The sequence below is a fragment of the Coccinella septempunctata genome, chromosome 3 (genome assembly GCF_907165205.1).
Source record: "Coccinella septempunctata chromosome 3, icCocSept1.1, whole genome shotgun sequence".
NCBI lineage: Eukaryota > Metazoa > Arthropoda > Insecta > Coleoptera > Coccinellidae > Coccinella > Coccinella septempunctata.
Window position 1 is genome coordinate 29,937,563 of NC_058191.1, and position 22,475 is coordinate 29,960,037.

At 33.3% G+C, this 22,475-nt stretch overlaps 2 protein-coding genes across 2 annotated transcripts in view; one reads left to right on the top strand and one right to left on the bottom strand.

Moving 5' to 3' along the window:
- Window positions 1-173: 173 nt before the first annotated feature.
- Window positions 174-17,000, bottom strand: LOC123310524 (ATP-binding cassette sub-family G member 1-like). The gene is made up of 9 exons (XM_044894025.1): window positions 16,693-17,000; window positions 12,951-13,068; window positions 3,823-4,012; window positions 2,926-3,071; window positions 2,396-2,634; window positions 2,089-2,339; window positions 1,707-1,875; window positions 1,298-1,554; window positions 174-824 (listed from the first exon to the last, which is right to left on the bottom strand). The coding sequence occupies exons 1-9, from the start codon at window positions 16,802-16,804 to the stop codon at window positions 417-419; spliced, it is 1,890 nt and encodes a 629-aa protein (XP_044749960.1). The 5' UTR covers window positions 16,805-17,000; the 3' UTR covers window positions 174-416.
- The window catches only part of LOC123310526, an 86,516-nt gene continuing 80,737 nt past the window's right edge, over window positions 16,697-22,475 (top strand). The window contains exon 1 of the mRNA XM_044894026.1: window positions 16,697-16,758. The gene's annotated coding sequence lies outside the window, so the exon portion shown is untranslated. The remainder of the gene's footprint in view (window positions 16,759-22,475) is intronic.

Below are 22,475 nucleotides of genomic sequence, written 5' to 3' on the forward strand. Positions count from 1 at the left end.
GTCATGCAGTTACACAGTATACTGATACAATTTTTCAAACGAGTTTGCATTTTTTCTTGTTCTGGTCCACATCAACTTGTTTATTCATCCTGGAAGGTATTATGTTTTCAAGTATCTTTCCACAGTTGATATATTGCTGAGTATAATTATTCTGAAATGAAACAACGAGCACATTTCATATAAGTACCTTATTTTATTTATAAATAGACATGTCTTATTTTTTATTATAAGAATTTACATAAAATCCAATGATTGTAGCTTTTAATTAGGTCTTGAGTTTTCATTGGAGAACAACATCCATGGTCTCTTTGTTATAATTTTTATTTTCAAATACAACCATACTCCGGGGTTCTATAGCACCTCTCTACCTCGACATTCTTTGAATGAGCAACAATTCGATAAAATCTCAAGACTTTTCAAGGTCCAAAATGTGATTTAACCAATTTCGCCACCACATATACAGCTTTCAAGTATTTGTTAGGCCGTAGCCTCTGTTTGAGTAAATAGAAACCTACAATCCTGAAAACTATCAGAAAAATGACTAGAGCCACTATGTCGACCCATATAATGGAATTTTCCATCCCCATGCTCCTCAAGAAATAGCTGACATCAGTGTAGAGACACCAGTCTTCTTCTTCTGGGCAAGGTATTATTTCTCTATTTCTCAGCATGGTAGCCATGAGTCCCTCCATGGAATAACGGAGGTAATCGAAGTACATTGAAAAGCGTATCCATCCTGGTATTGCGTCATAGCCAGATCCAAAACCGTACGTAGCGAGCAGCATCATTGGTACCTTAGAGGTTGTTCCAAGAAAGAGGGCATTCTGTGCAAATTTAAATTGTTATAAAGAGTTTCGAACTCAATTACAAACGAAGCATGGCAGCACTAAACGAACGTCTTTTTTCCATTTCACCAGCATACGAATTGTAGCCAATGGCGAGACTTTTCGAGAAATTTTTTCTGTGGAGATTCACAAAAGAGATAATGGCACCTCGGAAAGTTAATAACAGGAATGAATATTTGTTTTTCAATCAAAATTTTTTTTTCCGTTTGACGAATAAAAAAATTTCTGACTTTCCGAGATGACGAACTGATTTAATTGAAATATAAGAGCTATAGTTAGCCAAGATGGAAATTCATTCGAGATCGACTCGGAGGAAATTGCTGTAACCCGCTCACACTTTTTCGCAATTTTCTCGAAATCGCTAATTTTCGGGATTTTTTTCAAACACTTCCCTGTATACCGGATTTCTTCTCTTTATTTTTTGTATATCATTTGATAATGATGAAACTCACCACAATATTGAATATTACACCCATTATTATACCGTAGCTCTCAGCCACCATTGCTGTTAAGAAGCATATGATGTAGAATAATACAATTCTGTAAATGTCCATTGGTTGTGACGTCAATGTATATGTAAGTGCAACATATATACCAAGTAAAACCATTTGTATGGGGACATTCGCTATTGTAACTGCTAAATAATAGGATCCCAGTCCATACCATCTATTGAAATATTCTCTTTTTAAAATTCTCATCTCCATTGGAACTGAAAAGAGACAAAATTCATAAATCCCTATATCTGATGTTGATTCCTACATTTGGTTCTTACTTAATGCATCAAGGGTGAGTCTTTGACTAGTACAAATATTTTAACTCTCCTCCCCTCCTATTACAAGTTCACATTAGAAATAAACTTACCCCACAGTAAAAATGGAACCATAGGAACAAACATACAGAATATGATGCAAACGTAAAAAAATCCAAAAAGGTATAAACTTTTTGATCCATCGTTACCCATTCCGATGTAGACGTTGCCAATGAGTATCCCCAAGAATAGGTGAATAAATGTTCTCAGTAGAAGACCACTCTGAAACATTTAGAAAATGTCCCACATAACTTCTTTGTCTGCATATTTCATTTCATTCCTATATTCATATAAATATTAAATAATCAACACAATTCAGCTTGTTCTGCTCAAATTCAAGTGTGGGAGCCTTCATTAAACCTTCCAGTAAATACATAATATAATATTTTGATGTACAAAAGTTCTTGCCATTCCAGATCTAGTGCAAAAAATCACCTTATCTCTCCAAGTTTGAATCCATATTCTCATTGTGAGAATTGAAATCTGCTGCCAAAAAGTAGATCCCCTATCTTCGATATGTTTTTTATGATGGGGATCTTCATATTTCTTGATCTTGTTCATCGACTCATCGTTCATTTGATTCTTTACAGCATATTCTTTAACATAGTTCATGTTGAGGCCATTTTCGCTCGAAGCCACTAGCTTTTTCTGGAAATCTCCATACTCTTGATTGCAAACTTCCAGAACTGAAAAAACGCGGATCAGCAATTCGTGATGAAGACTGAATTAGTAATTGACTCACTGAAATCGGCTGGATTATATGAAATTGGACAAACAAGTCCTATTTTTTCAAGATAAGGAACTACCTCTGATCCACAGCCTTGATAAGCACATTGTCCCTGACTCAGTATATACACATTATCAAAAACTGAAAACAGTTTCGCACTTGGTGTGTGCAGAGAGCATATCACAGTCCTTCCTCCTAAAGCTAAAAGTTTCAATAATCCTATGCACTGCGAACATGCCACGTCATCTAAACCACTGAAAAAGAGTAAGTCCAAGAAATTTCATTGATTATTATTAACTTTGTAGTAGTGCAATTCTGAACCGATTCGGAAGCACTGTAGCTCTGAAACTCGTCAGACGATTTTTTGATTCCCAGGGACAGTTTTGCGAGGGAGGTCAAAATTTACAGCATACCAAAAATTCAGGAACGTTAACAGGAAACCATTTTTTATAAAAATGGTGCGAGGTCTTTCGTCAAAAATATGCTTTCGAATTTTGGTACAACCTCTGATGAAGATGAAATGAAAATAAATAATAGTAGCTTACGTCGTGGGTTCGTCCAAAAATATCACAGGTGGATTATTCAGCAATTCTAAGGCTACCGATAATCGCTTACGTTCTCCTCCAGATAGGTTTTTAGCTCGAGTAGCTTTAGAACGGCTGAGATTTAATAAATCCAATATTTCGTTGATCTGAAAATCATCGCGTTATCAGTCATAACCTTTTAACATTTTTCATTTTAACATATTTGAAAAAGAGTTAAAAAATAAATGTAAATAAATATTCTTCATTCTTTCGTGATAACCTGAAGAAACTAAATGTTTATCCTTATCTACAGAATGAAAACCAGTCTAAGGGTCGGATCGTCTTGGAACATAAATACATGGAATGGACATTGACGTGCTATGAATGTATTTGTTGCGGTACAAACATTCGATGCTTCTTTGTCTAGCGCGACACTAAGGCAGTGGCGTGAAATAAATAAATTTATATAGCTCCTACAGTTTCGTATGGAAAGTTGATTTGACAATGATGTCAGAGTCAACTATCTCAATCGTGATTGGTGACACTAAGCAACTATTTCACTCTAGTCTTTGAACAACAACAAATGTTTATTTTCCATTCCTTGTATCTATGTTCCAAGGTTTATACAGCATTACTTAGAACTAATATCTAAGAAAGGAAACAGTCTAAATGGTAGATGGTGTTTAGGGGTCCGCTATCTGCCCGTTAGATTTGGTCTTAGTTCTTAGTAACTCTGCATAACCCAACCGTAAAGCCAATGCTGTCACATGACCAATCATCAAACTGGCTTGAAGTAGTTGAATTACACATTATGTAGTTTAATACCACTCCTTAGAATTACTCATTGAAATTTCGAGTAAAAAAATTGTTGAAGGAACCACTATGAGTTCTTGACACTGAATTTCTCGATAAACTTACCATATTTCCTTTATTTTCTTTGGTTTCATAACTCCCTAACTTAAGATCTGCAGCAACAGTCATTGACTCCAGCACTGTGAGGTAAGGTTGAATGTGATCATCTTGCATAATATATCTCGATATCCTGCTGAATTTGTCCACATCCCTTCTTTCTCCATTGATAAATATGTTACCCGTAGTGTCATCTGTTCTGGAAAAATAAAATTGAAACTAATTTTTTTATTTTACTCTTCAAGCTTTAATAGTATGCATCCATATGCTTAAATTCCCAAATTGCAAATATCGCATATTACGACAACTAAGCAAGAGAAAAAACGCATGGTTTCCGCATGGTTACCATTGAGTATTGAACCAAATAGGAAAATACAGAGTGTCCGATATAAAATATGACACCTGATGGATAACCTTCATTTCTGAAGAAGCAATTGTGATAGCGAAACACGGGTTGTGTTAAAAAATCTCTGGTTTGGTGACAATCATGTAATAAGTCATTTACTTTCTGTCGGATTACATGTTGAATTTCTAATCGTTAATAGCATGTCGTTACATGCGTTCGTTTTATTTTAGTTTTCTAGTTTTTCTAAGTTCTCCCCAAATCACTGATATATTCGGAGTTTCAGCCTCGGGTCCAAAATAATCAGCTGATGCCTTCGAAACCTTCAGTTATTCACATGTCAGCAGAGCATCTCTGAAAAAGTGTGTTTCAAGTACAACCCCCAGTATAATATGATAAAAAATGGGGAATTTTCGTCAAAGAGCTAATACAGTTCAAATTTAGATGGTCATTTTAAATGACTATAATATATCTTAGTTGGTTTGCATCATTCAGTACTGCTCCCAACTAAATGTTTTGAACTAGATATCATAGGTATAAGTTACAGGCTATACAATCATTCATAAAGACATTGTTTTTTCTCTACATATTAATTTCGCATAAAACATTCAGCAACACATTCAATCATCGAAGAGAAAATTAGAAAGCAACAAATATGATTATTATAAAAACAAACAAATATCGTCATGATATTATGCGGATTTATTATGGCACATAATTAACCTTGCAATTAATTTCATTATGAAAATGAGTGTACGCATGTTCCCCAAAGTGTAGATAGCTTTACAAAGTAACAGAAGGACAAAATATGCATGTAATTTATAATCACCATCACTTTCCGGTCATAAATTGGAAAGAACGAAATTGTTCCAAATATACAGGTTCTATAAATCAAAGCTGACAGCGGATGGAAGCATTGCGACTGATGTTACCAGAAAAATTAAACGAGAAAACATAGTTTCATACTTAAGAAATGACGGTAATTCAAAAATATTGAGGAGATTCCTGTTTAATTTAGTCCATAGTACAAAATGGTGTGGTAATGGTTATATTATTCCTCAAATGAGAGGAGAACATCAATATTAGAGTTATGCCCACGAGACCAAAGAGAGGAGGCTTTAATGAAGTTTCGTCTCGTCTCGCCGAAAAGACATATGAAGTCTCGAGCCTCGTTTCGTGGACTCTAGTCTTGTCTCGCCTCGAGTCTCGTGTGAGAGTCTCTCAGCGGTCTCGTAGTCTCGTCAATATTTTGGACAATAAAGTAGTTTTGCTTCTGAATTGGAAAACTTTGGAATCATTTCTCCTTATTCATATAACTTTTCATCGAAAATGTTATCCCAATGATCAGTAGCAGAAATTCGATTAAATGTCAAGTCTCGTCCAGAGTCTTGTATCGAGAACGAGATTCTGGTGGGCATCACTAATCAAATAAATAATAGGAGAATTTGATCATATCACACCAGCTTATATCTTGGCTATTGCAAAATGTGGAATTCGAGCATGGTTCTTCAGTGAGTAATTATTGACGTCGCTGCTTGACATATCATTAAAAAAAATAGGTTCACAATATATGGGGAATGCGCTAAACAAATTTGTGCCAAGAGTAATAAGACTAAATTTCTACCAATCAACCTTGGAGTAGTTCATAAGGATTTCTTGAATATTCATTTGTATCTGCAATGATCTTATTGAGTACTACTAACCTCTATGGTACCATGGATATTGGAAACTTAAATGGAATCCCGCTCTGAATGGGCTCTTATGGGTATTTAATTTATATCGAGAAATTCCCAAGGAAAATTGGCGAAAATTAGGAGAATCCCAACTTAAACTACTGAACTCAATTATCGGACCACTCAAACCAGGAATTTTTGTGGATACTTTTGATAACGGAGTATGTTATTTCAAGAATAAAATCATAATAATTAATTCGAGCATGTCATATCGGTTTGATGCTCATATTATGAAATTACTTTCAAGTGAATTACTGTTTAAGTGACTTATCTCATGTCATACTACTCATACTAGTTAATTCTTGTGTTTTATTGATGAGATACCAATCAAATAATATAGAATATCTACTTCATAGGTACCGCCAGCATGAAAACAAAGACAAAATGTTTCGAATGTTTATTTCTTTGGTGTCAAGTTTATGTACTGTAACACCATATATCTTGAAGTTAATTTATTTATTTTTTTATTTGAAGGAATACAAGACGGAACGAACCCAAAGTTATGTATAAATTAATGATCCAATTACAATGTTACTTAATAAACAATAACAACGAAAACAGTGCACTTATCTGAACCATGAATAAAAAATACAAAAACAAGACAAAATTCAGTTATTTCTCAGTAATCGTTTCAAAGTGCCAGAGAAGGCCAATAAAGAATCAGAAAAAACGTCAACGGCAGCGAGACTAGACAGAGAATTATAAGTTTTGCAGCATCTTATCAAAGGTGAATTCATATGGTAATTAGAAGAACTTTTATTTATATGAAATAAAAACTTACTTCTTGTGCAATATTTAGGTACATTGAAACTGAGTATATTCACCATTTCAGTGGAATCGAAAGAATTGACAGTCTTGTAGATAAACCTTGCGTCCCTCAACATTCTCTGGTCAGCTAAAGTCGTTAACCCTAACTTACTCATTACTCGTCCCTGAACATCAGTAGGTAATATGTTTGTAACATTTTTTGTTGGCATGATTAATGAACTTTTTCTGAATTTTTTCTGGTCGGTCAGTATAGATATTGTACCTAATTAGGGTTCCAAATCACCGATCCGTAGCTCAACACACAAGCCATATATAACACTCTAAGGGATTGATGCTCACAAAGTCTGATGAAACCCAACATACTGTAAGCCTGTAAGATGCTCAACGTTTAAAAGGCCTTTAACCTCAATGCATAAAAAATCGAAAATAATCGATTCAAAAACTTTGTCAATAATGCAGAGTTTAGATATATATAGGTCTGCTGTTCTCTTAATAGTTGTTTATTGCTTGATTTATGTATTGGAACAATTAATGCGGTTTTCCATATTTGTGGAAAGCAACCCTCTCTCAAAGACATAATGAACAACTTGTCAACTTGTGTAGTGGCTTAACGAGGCCATGCACACAATTTTTCAGCAGTCATATCTGGTCCAGGGGGTTTATTGGGTATGTTGATCTTCTTCATAACAACCTCAGATTGGATACTGTTCAAGTTTATAGGGTGTGAACTATATTTATTGTTCATCGGCATGACATTTTTGACAGAATGAGCAGGACTGAATACGGAAATGAAGTGATTCGAAAACTCCTCCGCAATACTCTGATGATCCGTCAAAACACTACCAGAGCTCTTATCTCTGATCGACACTACCACAGGATTTCCTCTTTTACTTTTTGCAAACTGCCACAAGGTTTTCGGATTGGAAATGACTGAAGATTCCACTGAGTCTATATACATAATTACTGTAGCATTCTGGAAAACTAATTTTTGGAGGTTATTGACTTATATCCTTAACCCTTATATCTTAGAGCTGGTGTGCTTTTTCCAATCTGTAGGTGTAGTGCAGAGTCTCACATTTTCAGTATAGTATTCATTATATGGATCATTTTATCTTCCTTAAAAATGGTTTTTTTGTTAGGCTTTGTCCCTTTTACATTTACCACGATAACTAATTTTTTGTTCTATCGTGTGCATTACTTACTAGAATATTGATGTTGATTTTATAGATACTGATCGATTTTCGGAAAATATTTTTTCATTGATGTGATGAATCTTCTTCCGTCCATATCTTCCAGTTTCTCCATTACGACCATTAGATATATACCATAAAAATATCCGAAACTCAAATAACCCATCTGTTCAAAGTAAGTTGAATACTCTAATCTAATGAATGTTAAAGCGATTTCGAAAATAAAAGTAGTTATTATTCAAAAATAAATAAATTTCTGTGGAATTCGAAAAATTGGTCAAGTCGGCTGAATGCAACTCTGGTTAAAAGATCCATAGAATTCGTTTATTCGATTTGAAATCTATCCTTATATTCATTCGGTACCTGCATTTGTCCATCTACGTGAATTACAAGGTATCCTTAGAACAGCAGTTTAGAAAACTCGGATTATTATTTATCGATTACCTTGAAGATAAATTAGAAAATGCGATCATTACAAATTGAAATATATAGGACAGTTCATTGCTAACAAGAATAAGAACTGATGTAACATTGAATTAGTGACTTCCCCGAATTATGGAATATGTGCTTGAAAGTTTGGAAATATGAATATAAAATTATGTAGAATACAGATTGGACTCTTGCTCAGCCAATATCTCGACGGAGAAATTATACACATACGAACATGAATAAGGTCGTAAATTTTCCATGGGGATATTCTGTATCTTCTACAGTATGAGTTCAGTAAAAAATGAGAAGTCGAAATTACTTTCGCTTTTCAAGATCATTATTTTTTTATCCTTGATTCAGACATCCGAATGAGTTTCATAAACTAGCCATGCATGATTTATAGAGATTATAATTGAAAATTTCCGAAAGCTATTCAAAAATTACTCAAATAATTAACAGCAAGACAATAGATTTTGTTTAATTTATTCTAGAACCAAATCACTTCATCAAAATATTTCAGCTCCTCATAAGAGTGAATTCTTGAACAAGTACGAAGAAATATGTTACTCATTCCAGTTTTTCATGAATTGCATTATAGGAAACGAGTATTTTATAGGAAGAACAAATGGCTCTAGAAATACCAGATAGTCTATCAAGGCCGGAAGCATTTTGTGGTTGTGGAAGTGAATTTCATAGGCAAATCATATGCATTACACTCAGAGGAGGGTAAAGAACTCAATTCTGATTCAGGAATGTCTAGTCCACCATCAACTATTCTTGACACGTCCGTTACAATTGGCTGCATATTTATTAGCATACATGCATGGAAAAATACTCAAACGAAGTATGATAGTATTCTTATAAATGGAAAATGTAGAAATTAGCGAAATTCTGACCTGAACTTTTCCAAATAATGGGTGAAGCTAAGTATATCCATAGCATTTTCACTCTTAATTAATCGCAGGATCTAAATGCCAAATGTGGGTAGGCATATTGTTTGTCTTGAAAATTTTTGAAGGTTTTCCGTCCCAGCTGAAATAGGGGGAAAATAATTTCTTGTTTTACATTACCTTGAAGAAAGGACTTCAGACAAATACTCTATAACCTCAGGGACAGAACCATTTTCTACAAATAAATCTATAAGTTTAATCCTCGTGGTTCAGATATTGCTAAAAACTGTCATAATGAGGTTCAAAACGAATGTAAGCATATCCCATGATATCCTTCAACCAGTAGGGGAAATGCGAACAAAACGACATATGCGGAAAAATTGGAGTCATATAGAGCTGGGTTTCACAGTGTGTCAGGTGCCATTTGTGATGTTGGCAATCCTGCGAATCCTGCTGCACTTTTCTAATGGTGCAACAGCTACAAAGTTGTTTATGTCCGTTTAAGGTTTTTTGTTCAAGTGGCTTCTAACTTGATTCTCCATTGTTAATCGAATGTAGTCCTCTTTTTAGTGTAAAAAAAATAATATCTATAACTTATGATTCGATATCATAAAAAGTATGAATCGCACAAAATGACATATTATTCTTATATGAAGAAAACGAGTCATTCTTTCTGATACACGTGAAAAATTTAATGACCAAGATGATTACTAGATTTTTCTGTCGATCTCATTGAAGGAAACTAAGGAAATCTTTCCACAAAGACGTTACGAGACAAAGCATAAGAAAAAGAAAAGCTCACAATCGAATTGGCACTTAATCAGTAACATCAACCCCAAATTCCGAGAACACCAAAGTAAAAGATACCACAATAGTCCATTCAAGAAGAAGAATGACCAAGTAACCAAAAAACTATGTGATGGACGAAAAAAAATTACGATGGCAAAAACTCAAGGCCGATGAAAACTTTTGTCCGTATACAATCAGAATGGATTTCGATAGAAGACATTTTTATATCTCTTATTTTTGTAGTTTAATTCAATTTTTATTTCATAATACTGATGAACAATGTACCAAACTACTACCAGAATAAGTTGGTTATTGCGATAATTAAAACTTTATACATAATTGAAAAACAAAACTGTATGTGTTTCCCTACATACATCTTCATTGTGTTTTTGAAAGTAGCAGAAATTGTCTAGAGAATTCTTGAACGCTCTAAGGTCGAAACGCAGGAGTGATAAATGGATCCCAATTTTGTAAGTATAAAAATCGCCATTTCACAGTTATAATAATAATAAGTAAGTACTTTCTTGACAGAGTGAAATGACCATCTACCGAAGTCCTTCAGCCATTTCTAATGTAGAATAGTTTCTTTTCAAGTCTTCTTATCGTATTATGCCAAACATTGAAAATTTCACGTCAGAGAAATTTTATTGATTTAAAATTTTACAATGATGTGAACAATTCCATGACATACGGCAATTCATTTGATCAAAATAAAATGACTTATAATAGTGACTGTTGGGGAATCCATATTTCACCATATTTGGTAAATATAAAGCAGGCGATAAGTAACTTCAATTGACATAATTTCTATACATAAAGGCAGTCAAGTTAGTTGAGTCTGTAGAACGCAACACGTAGGTACTGTGAGAAAATGTGAACTAACCAGAAATCGTAAAAAATCAGCTTTGTATAGAAACGTACCGGATGAAAGGCACTCCACTCCCGAGAATTTTTGTTCGGTTCAATTTTTCCGATCACCTTATTAAATTGATTAGCCTACTATTCGATTACAGAACCTTTATTAATTCCACCAAATTTTCAACAAGAAATTTCAGGATTTTCATCTACTAATTTGTTGTGAGCTACTCATAATGATTTCAGGGTCGCAATTGAGAGGATTAAGTTGAATTAAAATTGAAATCCATCAGTTTATATCCGAGTTTAACGATTAATCGTAGTCCGTGGAGGCGGTTTCTGAGCAAAAGTTTTGATGAGGAAGTCATTGATATGTCACGGTGATTTTAATATCTCGAGATAAATAAGTAATGCTTTGGAGGCTTAGCAGCTGCCATGATCACCATTTCAATTAGAACGCTGAAAATTTCGTTTCCCGAATTTTAATATATTGAACTAGCTCAATAATTCAACCGGTATAAACACCACTGAAGAAATGTATAGTTTTTGGAATTAGCATATTCGAACAACTATTCTGCTATCAGTGGAACCTTGATGTTTGAAATAAGAAAACAATTTCTGATAGCTCTCAACAACGGATTCGTCCTTGAAAATTGAGGTGGATATTAATGAATTGGTAAAAAGAATTGAAGTGAATCAAGATGAGGTTTTACATCATCGATCCGATGATATTTATCTTCAAAAGGTGATTTTAAAAATATTGAATATCTCGTCACATCATCGTCGATCAAAAAAGAGGGAACTTTGATTCTCGATCAGTGTTGACGAATTTCCTTATTCCTGGAGGAATATATATAAGACAAAACATGATATGAAATATACAAAAAAAAGCAATTTCACCATTATTCCCAAATACGCTGAGAAAATAGAGCGATATTTTGTAAAATCCATAATTTTTTATATGAACTGAAAAATGATTGTTCGCATTTAGAAACAGAAAACTATCAAATGCAAATTTTCCTCATTTAAATATAAGTGCATTTAATGATTGAGTGGGATTTTATGTTGTCCATCGACCTAGAATGAACATTTGGAGAACTTTTTTGGGTGCAAATATTCAAGAATATTTCTGACCTGAAAATTGTCTGCAGAAATAGGTCATGCTACCTAGAGATAAAAAATGAAGAACAGAAAAAATATACACGAGGATGTATTGATATCTAGTTAGCCTAAACCAGTTCCATGCATAACAAAATATTGCGATACCATAGCAACGAACAATAACTCATTAGAAGTGCCAGTGTGAAGTTTGAGGTCAAAAAAGTAAACCAGAGTTACGCAATAAATTAAAAGTGAGAAGATGTCCACCGAAATTGTGAAAATTGAAAAATCGGAGTATCGAGCCATCAACAAGTACCCGTATTTAAGAGGGTTAAGAGGTAAGCAGATTCACGAAGAAATGCTTAATACCTTTGGTGATCTTCGTATGCGACCGGGAAAAATTGGACTGCAAGCTTCAAAAGAGGTAGATTTTCTATTGAAGATTATGACCGATCGGGAAGAGCAGTTTCTGTGTCAGTCCCCGAAAATATCGATGCAGTTCATGACATGATTTTATCAGACCGTCGAATTGGGCTAAAATGGATATCTGAACCACAGAATATTTCATACGAACGCGTTCATCATATAGTTCAAGTCAATTTGGACATGAGGAAAATTGCTGCGAAATGGATCCCCAAATGTTTGAATGTAGTCCAAAAACGTGCAAGTGTAGAAGCATCGCTTTCGATCTGTGCTCGATTTGAAAACGATGTAGACTTCTTAAACCGAATTGTTACTATGGATGAGACTTGGGTATATTTCTACGCCATTAAGTGTTAAACTCAACTTAACTTTCATGAACCGTTCTCTTCACAAAATCATAGCATGAATATGATATGATTTTCGTAGATGATATCCAATATTGGCTGTCAGCTATTTTCAAATACCATATCTTGCATGAATTAATTTTCGGATAGTTATTAGTTGTAGATATATACCAACTACGAAGTTGCACAGTAAGATTTTTCGCGAAATCTATAGACTACAAAGAAAACTGTTTTCCTAGTCTCACGTCTTTCGCTCATTGTTGCGGACTTACTTGTATCCTGCTAGTATATTAAGTAGTGAACTTTTTCCTGATCCTGAAGGCCCTAAAATAGCTGTCACTTGGCCTGATCGAAAGTTGCCACTGATACTTTTGAGGATGAGTTTTGAAGCTGAAAATAAACGAAATTAGAAAAATTGGGATATATATATATCTTCTATTTTATATTAAAACTGCATAAAATATGTTGTAAATAAGATAAATATATAAATCATGAGAATAATTCATCTTTTGAATCCTGGCAATCGCAAACATTAATTCATGGAATTCGGGCAGTCGTTTATGAAATTATTTTGCGCTCTAAATAATAGATATTTGTATCAAAATATCTATTAATTCAAAACTATTATTTTTTTTACGTCAACGTTCCATAAGAAAATGTGCTGTTGTCATTTATTGGTGAAAAAAAAATATTGTTATCAAGGTAAAAAAAAAATTCTTAAAAGGAACAGAGTATTTTCAAGATTCACCATCCATATCAATTGAAAAACGTGATGAAATAAAATAAAATGACAAAAATTCTATACAGGATACAAGAAGATGTGATGCAAGGGAACACCACTTTCTGACGACGATAACGCTTTACTGATCTATTGTATTAATTACGCTGTAGCTACATAATGTTAATGTTAATTGAACTCATCACTCATCAGGGACGTTGGCACAGGAAATATTGTGATTCGTCAAGTTTTGTGTAATCCCTGAAGAAAAATGAGAAATCTTTATTCATTTGAATAAAGATTTCGCATTCACATTCAATGTGTATTATTTGTAGAAGATTTTTTCATGAGAAGTTGAATTTTATCAAAACAAAAACTGTACCTACAAAATTGCAAGTTTTTTTTCTACTGTAAACCTAGACTGAAGATTCATCAACATATAGGATATCCGATGTCTTATTGAAGAATGCGACCCTTTAAAAGTCATTCAAATAATGATCTCGCACTCTGTATTGCGAATATTAGTTCATCTGAGGAAGGCATAGGCCAATAATACATGTATTTCTATATCTGCAATCATCAACTGATTATTTTTGATGGTATTGTCTAGCAAATGTGATGTCGACAAAAAATAAGTAATTAATTTATTTTATAGCTAATTAGGGATTCATTTCTAGGAACATGAAGAATGACAACAATTGATTGAGAAGGAAGTACTATTTTTGCACGATTAAGTGGATCTACGTTGACTATCTCTCAGACAAAGGTCATCTAGAGCAGATGCTGAGTTGAGTGTTATCAAAAATGATCCAGTGCTTTCTCGGGAAATTTTCCTTTTTTATTCAAAATGTAAACACATTCACAAGCACTGACACTCATATGAGAAAACATCCTGAAATAGTGGGTCACTGGATTATCATCCTCTCTTCAAATTTGTACTAGGAAAATTAAGTTTCAAAAGTTCAATTTCACAATAAAGCATGCAATTCTATAAAAAAATTCCTGGAAACATTTCTCCTGCTAGCTTGAATTAAAATTCGGAACATTTCTCAGTTTTAAGGAGTCTTTAAAAATTTAGTACCTAATTACTAAGCTTGAAATCAATCAAAAACATTGTTTATGCAGGGTGCTCTTTGTACGAAAGAGATTCATTTGAAGAAGTCAAATAAGAGTCTGAAGGGTCTTACAAAATCGTTTGTTCAACTAATTGGCTTGCATTTTACTTCGGCAATTATCGGCATCCGAAACGAGTACAAAAAAAGGCCATTACTCTCCTCAAATTTACATAAATTCACACGGAAACTTAATCCACAAAATTCGCTCCAAACATTATTGTGTGTCATTTTTTTGCCAGCGATTGACTCCAATCTATCGATTGAGAGAGTTGAAAATTGGATAATTAACCTTAAAAAATTCCTCCTGAAGGGTTAATGATATACTATTATAAATTCCCTCAGTGTTAGATTAATGACACAAAATAGAGTACAATAGCCTCATACTTTCCATGTAAACATATGAAGTTACGACAATAATACTTAACATCTTTATCTGCATCTGGGTGTTATTCACTTCATACTAATGAATATTATTGCATTTTAACTAGACGATAAAAATCTCAACTTCTGATTTCCAAGTATTTCAAGGATTAACATTTATGCGGTATTAGGTATGTCGCAAAAATATTGGAGTCATTAATAATCGATATCATTGAAATCTTGAACGAATTACCTGGAGGGGCATTTTTGTTCAACACCATTCATCTTCTTTGAGTTAGGAAACGAGATAATTCAAAAATCTGATCAAAAGTTCAATCCACCCTCAAGCATTCACCAATTCCTTACGCTTCGAATATGTAACAATGCTTGTCAATCAATAGCTTCTATAATCTAAAGATATTCAGTCGAATCAAGCCTGATTATACATGTTGAATAATAGGATGTTGACACCTACTTTGAAATTACTGAACGATGCGATAACGGAACAACGAGAAACTGAAATGAAAAAAACCTCTCTACTTATGTCGAACAGTAGGTAATGCATTTTAGAATCAAAATACCCAATTATTGAATTTTCATCGAAACAAGTTTTATAAACCGTTACACGTATTTTCGTTTTCCAACAGTAAATTAAATATTGGAATCCTTTATAATTATGATGATCATTCCATTGAAGGAATAATGATTATATCCTCGCAAAAACTTATCAAATTGTGAAACTACTTAGTAATTATTCAATTTAAAATCCCAACTTCTATCACTATCCGGGATTCGATTATTAACATAATCCATTGATGTGCAATTTTTAATGATATGATCTTTGGAAACAAGCCTGAAATTTTTTTAACTTAATTTCATTCAGTAGGAATATCTTCACAAATGGTTTGGATTGAATTTTCATAATCGTATAATGAGAGAAGTGAGTCTCGAAAATACTTTTTCCATAAAGACATCGGTTTTAGCCGACACATTTTATATGATAATTCCGTGACTTTTTTATAAAGTGATCGACTTACATTGGGATTCGGCGGTAGTATTTCCTATCACCATAGTTATAGGATATACATAAGTATATCCAAAAATTATTCTCTTATACAAAACTTGATTTCAGCACAAATAATTTTTAATAATATCAAAAAATATCAATATGTTGGACAAATCGAAAATCATCGATTAACAAAATATAATAGTTTTATTTATTTTATTTATTATAATCGAAAAATTGATATCGCTTTTCTGGACTAAAAAGAATATTAATCAATATCACTGTAAGAAAATTTCAGACTTATTATTTTTCTGAAAATAAACCATTGGCGAATATTCTCTGTTGTGTTTCGTTTTCCTTTTTTTTTTTCAAAATTTGGGTTTGGAAATTCTTTTCCTGTATTTGAAGGGAAGTCAAGGATAATGGATTTGAAATAAGAAAACTCTTGTCAAAATTTGAGCTAGAACCAAGTTTTGTAGCACATATTTATTTTTAAAATTGAGGTTAAAGATAGTTTAACAGCCCTCGATCTTTCAATGAATATATAAATGTATTCGAGTCTGAATTATCATTCTGTTACCTATCTTCAATTGAATATCAATGGATTTTGTCAGTTACTGATTCCAGACTTATGTATATAGGGATTTGTAATGAAATAATTAAGTGACCCTCATCAGAAAAAGGATATGGACTTAGTAAATAATTTAATTCCGATCGACCCTAAACAACTTTTCAAAATCAGTCTTTGAGTAGTAGATAAAAATCTTAATATTAATTTTAAGTAAATAAATTGGAGGAAAAGATAGCTAACTCACTTTTTCTTCCAACAGGTACACTGAAACTTAAATCCTGGAATTCAATATCCACAGGTGGCCTTTCAGGTAAATATTTCAATGTTTTGTTCACAGTAAGTCCGGACTTGTTCATAATGAAGACAAGTTTGGATATATTGAACTTGAATATCAACTTGCACAAACAACGAATAGTAGTTTTACTTAGGATGAACTGATACTACCAAATCATATCGAACATTTTTTAATTCCGCGCTCTACTGGTAGCGTTGTTTATATTCTTCATAGATGCGTGCTCACTGCTGCGCTGTGGACCGGGTGCTAGACAAGACAATCGACATATGATGTGAAAATCAGGGTCTCCCAGGTATTTTTTTGAAGCTCAGAATTTTTGAATATGGATAATATAGCGGTTGAAACCTGATGTGACTGGTAAAAAAAATTAAATGCCGGTTTGTAGCTTCATGATTCCCACAATATTATATTATGGGAAAAGCAATGACGCGAGTCAAAAGAGCGCCTATTCAAATTCGTAATCGGAGCGGTAACCCATCCAAATACTGAACCCACTCATCGATGCTCTGATTCCAGGCGAGAAAACTATTTCCTCATATTTCGAGAAATACAGAACTGACTGAGTTGGAAACTGTTATTTTTTTCTAGAATAGAAAAATCATTTAAAGGATCATGCAAAATTCGAGTGCCATCTAGCGCATCATTTCTCCGATAAAGAATGATTGACACAATCCCTAATGTCTTCTCAACTATGAATTATATCTACTGTAATGGTTCGCAACAATCGAACAACCTGTCAGGTAGCACCTGATCTCACCCAGTGTTTTGTTTACATTATTATATATAACCTAATTTGAATGGCATTTTCGTAATTAATTGTAAATTTCCGCTTTTTAATGATTTCCTGCAAGTATTTATTAATATTTAATTAAAGATAGAAAATATTTCGGAAAGCATATAGGTACTTCCTTTAATATTCTTTAGAAACAAGCAAAATTTCTACATAACTCATAAATGCACGTATGGGAATGTCATATGAAAAGCAATGTTTGATGACAGCTGTGACTTTTTTTAACGAACCGACTGAAAAAGATTTCAATTGTTAGTTCAGTAAACAAGACATCTGAAAAATGAAAATAAATCGAATATCGTATTTGGTTGCGCTTAGTAGTTAATTTGAAAACCGAAAATTATATTTCCAGAACGGCTTATTGGTGGACCCATGCAGTTTATATGAAATTTTTTACTTATTTTGAGGTCCTTAATCAGCTCCTAAAATACTGAAACTCTGTTTTTCAACACCCGGTATATCTAACACAAAAGTTTTAATTCATGAAATCTGTATTTCAATCGATATATCCGAAACCCGAACTACTTCTTATGCATTCTGAAATCATCGATATGAAAAAAGACATTGTAAGTTTAGTATAGCATTGTTTCTTCAGCAAAGCTTATTCTAAACAATTTTGACACTAACACTACTCACGGGGAAACAGGGTTTTGTAACTGAGGTTTTTTCTTAACTCTTGTTACATACGCCAAATTGTATGGTACCCCATTGCACTAACCTCTACTAAAACTGATTCATAGGCTGTATGCTATATTGTTTGATAACTAAAAATGTGTTGCTGAATTTTGAAGGAATATACAGGGTGGTCCAGATCGTAACCAAGAAATTTCAATCACATATTCTACATCTAAAATATGCCCTAGTTTGTCATATAAACATATGTCGAGAAATGTTTCCTCTCCGAGATACGGGGTTTTAAAATAATTATAGAAAAAAAAATGTTTCTTATTAATAACTTTCACACTGCTTGAAATATTTTTATGAAATTTGAGACATAGGTTTTGAGCGTCAAGGAGCACTTTTTGCATAATATCATTTCTTTTCTATTCTACCAGTGGCGTCCGTACTGCAGCGAGACTGAATATTTTCAGATAAAAAAATGAAACGCCGCTGGTTTTTCCGACAATTAAAATTACTATTTGAATCCTTATTTAATTTGGATCAAATTCGGTCTCTTGACATTCTGCTGTACGAGGCACCTTTTGCGGGCTTATTTTTTATGTAGATTACGAGCTTAAAATTTCTTGGTTACGATCTGGACCACCCTGTATATCTATTTCCCTTCATGTTTATTTTCTGATGATTTAGATTCTAGATACAAATAATATAAAACAAATCTCAAGTTCGAATTTTATATGAGCTCTTTATTATGAATAATCATTTTGTATCAGAATAGGTATGCAGCTCTCTATTGAAAAATTAATTTTTGAACTAAACGTGTCCGTAATTTAATCAGGCCACCTCTTGGATGCTTTCGTGTGTCTCAAATTACGATAGGGATATTTTTTCGATGCACTAATGGAAGCACAATAATAAACATCCTAAGAATTTAAATACAATTTCATCTGGAGTGTTTGTATATTCCCACTTTGCCTCGTTCTGTAATTTTCTACACACTTTTTTTGATCATTTCCAATAATATTGACTTGCTTTTTGCCACCTAAAATCAGGCTCGCCCATGCATCTTTATCTGTGATTTTTATTTTGCGATCAAATATAGACCATTAGGGCAGAGTTATTTCAAATTGCTTCATGGAGATAAACATACAGTAAAAAAGTAGGTCTATCGAGAGATATCCTATCCCAAATATATTTAAAAATTGTCTGAGTGGATCTGGTTTGGGTCAGGTTGTTGTAAATGAATGATAAATTGACCTTGGTCATCATATTTATTGCAGTGTGAACGATTTATAAAATATTACAACAAATAGTTAGCTTTATCTATCAATGATGATTCATTCGCTGTTTGGATATACTTCTCTTTTGGCATATTTTATACGAATGTTAAGAAGAAGTTAAGAAGAATTGTATGCTGTAGAAATTTATGAGTGCTTGCCAATTGTTATATCATTAGGTACATCACAATAACGCGCTCATTAGTAAAATCTTAATAATTTTCAAACATATGATCATCTCTCGCAATTAAAAAGAACATTTCCTGAACGAATTAGATAATTGTCCTCCTTACATTTTATCAATGTACCCTGCAATGCTTCAGTGATTCTTATTATAATTACCCAACTTCCTGAATTATCACTAAACATTCACTTTACACAAATTCCTGAACGTTAGTAGTAGTATCTCATTAGTACATTCTTAGAGAACAAAGTGCAGAATAGGAAACAACTGCATTAGTATACTTCATAATGAAACACAATAATTAGTACTATTATTTTTTGGTTTTGGTATAAAGAACAGAAAAGATGCACCTCTTGTAAATCTTATAATGTAATGGGGGACATGAGGAGGAGAAGAAGAAGACAATAGAAGAAGAAGAAGAAAAAGAAGAAGACAACAGGAAGAAACAAGTAAGTAAGTGCTTACCTTTGGAGAATCAGTTTTTTTTTTTTTTTGAGGCACAATGCTAGCCTAAATTACTCAACAGAGCGATGACTAAGTGGGTTTGAATACGAGGTGCTCAAATACTCTGGAAGGGTTTGAAGTAAAATAAGGAATTATTCATTCCACTAACTTTAATTATTGGTAAATTAACAAAAAATGTTGCGATCTGAATATGAATAGCAAGCCACTAACACTCGAAGTACATATTATCAGAAATACCATTTCATCAAGGAAGTGTTGCTACACATAGTTTCGGTCTCATTCGACCTCGTATCGTCAGACCAACACAACTCAAGCCCCTCCGAAAATGGAATGAATTGATTCGATGTCATCAGCAGCCGGTGAATATACCCTATATTAATCTGACGAGAATAAAAACTTTTCTGGCGGTTTTCATCCCTGCTGGCTTAGCGCGAATATACATTTCCTGCAATCTGAAAGTTTGGGCAAATGGATACATGCTGCCATCTTCACTCTGAGGGTTAGGAAAGTGAATTGAATTGGTCCTCGCTTACTGCCAGATGTCGCCAGGGTGTATTCCTGCACTGTACTGGCTGCTGACATCGAATAAAGGGGGATATCAATTCATTCGATTTTTGTCGCGGCTTTAGTTGTGTTCCTCTGACGAAGTCGAATGATACCGAATATACTCTGAGTGATGGTGGTTTGCTACTTCGATTCAGATCGTAACATTCGTTGATTTCAGTATCAAAGGTAACAAGAATAGATGATGACTAAGTAAGGAGATACAACTAAATTCACTGTCCTAACTTCCAGCTCTTTTGGGTTTTTCCTATCTGCTGGCTGCCGGATCGAGAGTAATTGCTCAGCACGCTCCGGTTATTCGTTTTTTGTTTGGAAGTTTTTCGTGGTCCTCAGCGGATTTTCCGGTCTTAGCTCTCCCATTCGCTTACGATATTACTATACCTATACCGATAACTGGTGTATCTCGGAACTAAACGTATTTCATAATTACCTTTCTACCTTCAAGAAACTGATGAAGATTACTGACATTGTTGTCTATGTCTGTCTACTTGATGCACCATAAATTTTGGTCACTCGTTAGATTTATCTCACTAAATTTGTTTCACTTCCTATTGTATTCATACTTTGTGATAATTTTTTATTTTCTTCGTTGGAATTTTTGTAATGTTTTGGAATTTCACAATAACATGATGGTTGAGATTGATTTGGTAAAGCCATCGGAGGATACGGTTTTGGGGAAACATGTTTGCACATAGTTATCAAACATATAACTTAAGAAAGTGCAAAAAAGTCAAAGGAATAAAAAAATCAAATACTAGAAAATTACAGACAGATAATCCAATTTTATTTTTTAGTAGGTATAGATTTTAGTTCTGCGATTGAACCTGAAGAAATTATTGGAGATCTTTTGTCACCGGATATTTAGCTGCGTCTGGACTTTCAAGGCCCAGATTCGGGTGACTTGGGACGATTGTTGAATTCAACTTGTCATATTTTCAAAACGGTGACCTATTTTCATCTGAACAAGAGGTTCGAATATGCTTAATGACTCAGACTATTGATTATTGCTTCAGAATTCGGATATAAATTTTGAAAAAAATAAAATACTTGGGATGCTTGGGACCCAAGTTAAAATCTATTGATTTCTCAATTCTCAAATGAAATAGGTGACTTGGGACGGTGTATAGTTTAGAAAAATTAGAATTTGTGATTATATAGTTGAAATTCAGTAAGGATATTAAATGATAAACCCCTATTACAGGGCAAGTAAATATATTGCAATTCAAATGTAAAAAAACAAAACAAAACAAGGAAACCTTGATTTCTTTCATTCTTTGGTGATTTATTTGTTAAAATAATGTAAATAATAATATCCTGCGAAAAATTGTTAAATAATAATAATAATTGTTAAAATTACCGAAAAAACGCTACACAATCTTATAAGTTTGTCCTTCACTCATAAATAGTAAGAAACAAAGAAATCTGCAAGGAGGGTAATTGTCCCAAGTTACAGGACTGTCCTAAGTCACCCGAATCTACCGGTACTGGGATGACAATAATTCGTTGAATGTACTATAAGAATAAACGTCGTATATTCTTGTAAGATTCTTACTCATTTCCTAAGTACAAGGTGCAATCTATCAAATTTACAATGTTTACTTCTAGGAAGTTCTTTAGATGCATTTTCATTTTATATGTTATCAGAAACTTTTATCGTTGGAGATCTGTCAACCTACCATTCAGCATTCAGATATTTAAGAAGAATCATTTTCAAAAAACATAAATTTGAATTAAAATACAGGGTGCCCCAACAAAAATTGATCCCCCCCAGAACTCAGAAAAGAAGAATTTTCGGAAGAAGGTCGTCAAAATCTCTAATACAGAACTTGACAAT

What these genes read in the sequence shown, in the direction of transcription:
- LOC123310524 (XM_044894025.1), bottom strand. Translation starts at nt 16,804, where the DNA reads ATGAACAAGTCCGGACTTACTGTGAACAAAACATTGAAATATTTACCT. An exon ending in TTTTTGGACGAACCCACGAC is followed by an intron (nt 2,635 to 2,925) that starts GTAAGCTACTAT and finishes ACTCTTTTTCAG; the next exon opens with TGGTTTAGATGACGTGGCAT. An exon ending in ATATAATCCAGCCGATTTCA is followed by an intron (nt 2,340 to 2,395) that starts GTGAGTCAATTA and finishes GCGTTTTTTCAG; the next exon opens with TTCTGGAAGTTTGCAATCAA.